At 26.1% G+C, this 3899-nt stretch overlaps 1 protein-coding gene across 1 annotated transcript; it reads right to left on the reverse strand.

Annotated features, from left to right (window-relative positions):
* Window positions 1-422: 422 nt before the first annotated feature.
* On the reverse strand, window positions 423-2535 carry LOC120067406 (heavy metal-associated isoprenylated plant protein 39-like). The gene is made up of 3 exons (XM_039018976.1): window positions 2334-2535; window positions 1965-2040; window positions 423-1704 (listed from the first exon to the last, which is right to left on the reverse strand). The coding sequence occupies exons 1-3, from the start codon at window positions 2340-2342 to the stop codon at window positions 1466-1468; spliced, it is 324 nt and encodes a 107-aa protein (XP_038874904.1). The 5' UTR covers window positions 2343-2535; the 3' UTR covers window positions 423-1465.
* Window positions 2536-3899: the final 1364 nt, after the last annotated feature.

Consider the following 3899-nt stretch of genomic DNA (forward strand, 5'->3'; position numbering starts at 1 on the left):
AAACCAATATCTCATTGTTGTTAAACAAATAGAAGAATAAAAGAAATGAGAGTAAAATTCAATTTTTTGATTTAATTAAGAAAAAAAAGTTGGTGATACACAAAAATAATGTATAAGAAATATGATACAACAAATGTGATACTAAAATTGTGATACTCAAAATGTGATACACAAAATTGTGATACTTATTTTACATGAGACATTATCCTTTTATAGGAACAAAGTGTATACTTAATAACTTACACATTAAAGGCATATTAAAAGCACAAACTTAATAACTTACCAATTAAAAACTTAAAAACCAAAAACTAAAAAAGTAAATAACTTCAAACATTAAGTTTTGAAACTAAAAATGAAAAAGAAAAATCTCATAATTCAATAATATTGATTTTTTACTCATTAAAAGAATTAAAATAGGTTGCCAAAAAATTGTTCAACAGAGTATGTAAAAACAGTTTTCAGAAAACAAATTGTACAATGAAAAAAGGGGGTAAAAATGAATTTATATATCACTTAAGATCTCACACTAATAATCTTCAATTAACACTCTAAGCTTTAACAAATGGATAACTTACACTCTTTGATAGGATTCCATTTTAAAATTAAACCACTAATGCATATAATATTCAAGTGTATAACACTTCTCTTTAAAATGCAATAATTAACCTAATATGCATAAATTGTTTTTTCTTTCTTCATCTTTTTCCATTTTTCCAACTTATCTAGGAAGGAATAAGGAATTATATTATAATTTTTTTAACTACCTTGTTAAAATAATTTTGGAAGAATAACAATTTTATTTCGAATATAGTAGAGTACAAATTAAAAGATGTAAATCATTATCAAATAATCTAAATTAATTCACTCGTAAAATAAATTAAAGTCAAGTCGATTGCAACTCAAGTTTAAATTTTTATTCCCTTCAAATAAAAACGTTGAGCTGTTGTTTTCATGTCCTCTCTTAATATGATTAATTTTAATTTTTGTGTTTTTCTTGGGCATATATCTTAGTTTACTTAAATAAATTAATCAACACTCAACTCATTTCCTCTCAATAATGTATTTAATGAAAATGGATAGCTCTGATAAGCATCATCAGTCAAAATATACCAAAGTAAAACAAATTCACACGACACTTACAAACAAAATACATACAGGGAATAATCCAAATACGTCCAAAGTGAGATGTGACTCTTTTTTTTTCACAAATAACGGTTCAGATCCAATTTGATAACTATTTCATTTTTTATTTTTGAAAATTGAACCCATAAAATATACTAGTCTTGTATTTTGGAACAATATGTTCCAAATTACAAAACTAATTTTAAGAACTAAAAGAACAATGATTGTTAAATTTTTTTTGTGTTTTAAAAACAAACGGAAATGGTGAGAAAAACAAAGAAAAATTTGAAACATGAAAATTTAAGAAGAAAATAGTTATCGAAACGAATCTAATAATAATGGATTAACACAGAACACAAGGATTTGGGTTTTCTTCTTGCATAATATAGTAAGTGGGATAATAATATGGATATGGAATGCAAGGTGGTGGTGGTGGTTTTTTTATATCTTGATTCTCTGGTCCAACTGTGAGAATCTCAGCAAACCAAAACTTTTTCAGTTTTTCAACTACTTCAACTGGGTCTACTTCTCCAATTACTGTCATCTTCCTCTCCTTCATATCCATCATTATCGAATTTATCCCTATACAAACAAGTTTAAATCCATCGATCAACAAGAAGGTTTGTGTCGTATTATGATCATAATAAATATTTACTTTTTATGATAAAAAATGATAGTTGATATGATATTAAATTTGTATTCACTCGTCAACTTAAACTTTTAGATTAATTGGAGAGATTCGATAATTATGTTCATGTTGGTGAAATTTATCATAGCAAAATGTGTGATTATATATATTAATATATAAAAAGTGAAAGTTTGTGAGGGAAAAAAATTAGTACCTGGAAGGGTGGAAACTGCTTTCATAGCCTTCTGCTTGGCTTTTCCATCTTGTACCTCCACTTTTAGAACTACTTTCTGCATCAAAAGAGAGAATTGGGAAATTGAATAATACTTTGTAGGGAAAATTTTTTAAAGATATTAGCAAAATCTATGATGGGTTGAACAAGAAGAACAATAATTAAAGGGGTAAATTTGATCCATATATATCTTCAATTATAAGCTTATTATTGCAAATAGAGACTTTCTAGGGCTTCTATGAAAATGACCCACAAAAGGATAATGATCATCATCTTTACAAAAGAGATTATATTTTTAAAATATTTATATATAGAAATATTTAGAAAGATAATTATGATGTAGTGAATTACCATGACCATGTTGTGTTTTAGGGTTTTGTGGGATGGAAGATGGATTATCAAGGGCTTAGAATGAAAATAAAAAGAGAAAAAGAAATGAAGCAAAGAGTGGAGAGAGTTATTACAAAAGATGAACAAGGTGGATTTAATTTCTAGGTACACACAACTTGAAATACTTTTCAATATATAAAGGAGAGAAAGAGAGGGAGAAGAGAGTGGGATTATTCGAAAATATAGATGTTGCTAAACCAAGTTTTGTGGGGTTGTATGAAAAAGAACAAGAAACCTCCATCAGCCAAGTGGAATAATATTTTTTTAAAAAAAAAAATCATATTAGTTTTGATAAAATTTTCTCAACTTTCTAAAAAAAATCATTGGTTCGAACTTGTGGATGCAAACATAGTCCTACATCAATAAGAAATAACAAGAAAGAGATTTACGGTATGTCTAAATGAAATATAATATTTTATTGCCATGAAATTTTAAGTAGTAAATTGATATATAGGGAGAGTTTGAGATATGATTTATGCAGTCAACCAACGTCAACTATCCACTATTCAAATTAAACCTCCACATACAATTTTACATGGTTGAGTTTTTTTAACTTTTCTTATTTTTTTAGGTCTATTAAAGTCCGTTTGCTTCGTGATTCTTTTTTGTTTTTGTGTTTTCAAAAACAAAAAGTATAAGTAAAACAATTAAAATGTTTTTGGTATGTTTATTTTTAAAAACAATTTTCAAAAACTATAATTTTTTGTTTTTCTTTGTTTTTAAATTTTATTTTAAAAAATTATGAACATGAATACACTATTACATTTTCAAATTCACAATCAAATACAAATTTTAAATTTTAAATTCGAATTTCAAAATTTTAAACCAGAACCAAACATGTTTTCGAATACAATGAAAAAGAAGAATTTATTTTTATTTTCTACTGAATTTTTTATTTTTTTAAATGATTTTCAGATCACAAACTAAACGGACCAAAATTTCTTATAAGTTTATGTTTGAAGAAGTTTAGAGAATATAATATCATCGTAAATAAAATATAACATATGGTCGTTTATATATATCGTATGAGGTAGTTGGCGAGTCAATTTGAACAAAAAAAAAAAGAATAAAGGAAAAGAAAAGACCTTCAAAACATAAAACAAAGACTTTTTTTTTTTTTTTTTTGTTAGTTCGAAAACAAAGACCTTAATAATTGGTCTCTCTTTAACAGAGTTAATTCCGTACAAGAAAAAAACTAATAAATTAGGAGTGTAAGTAGGCCAAATTAAATTAGTCCAAGAAAATTAAACAATGATATACATTTTTTGTTTTTTGGTTGGAATAACAAGAAGTTTAGATTTTTGAAACTATAGCTTTTGTGCTTGGATCACCCCTTAGGAATAAAAATGAGGTTGTTATGGATGATTTTCGATCAAAGGCGATAGACATAATGAGCATCAAGTAAGAAAATACAAAAAAAAAATTTAATAAGAGTTTGCACATTGAACTTAAAGTGATTCTAACTGGAACGATTAGAAACCAAGAACACAGTCTCATTTTATAGGCTTGGAGTCTATTCCCGTCTTC

This window comes from Benincasa hispida, chromosome 1 (genome assembly GCF_009727055.1).
Source record: "Benincasa hispida cultivar B227 chromosome 1, ASM972705v1, whole genome shotgun sequence".
Classification (NCBI taxonomy): domain Eukaryota; kingdom Viridiplantae; phylum Streptophyta; class Magnoliopsida; order Cucurbitales; family Cucurbitaceae; genus Benincasa; species Benincasa hispida.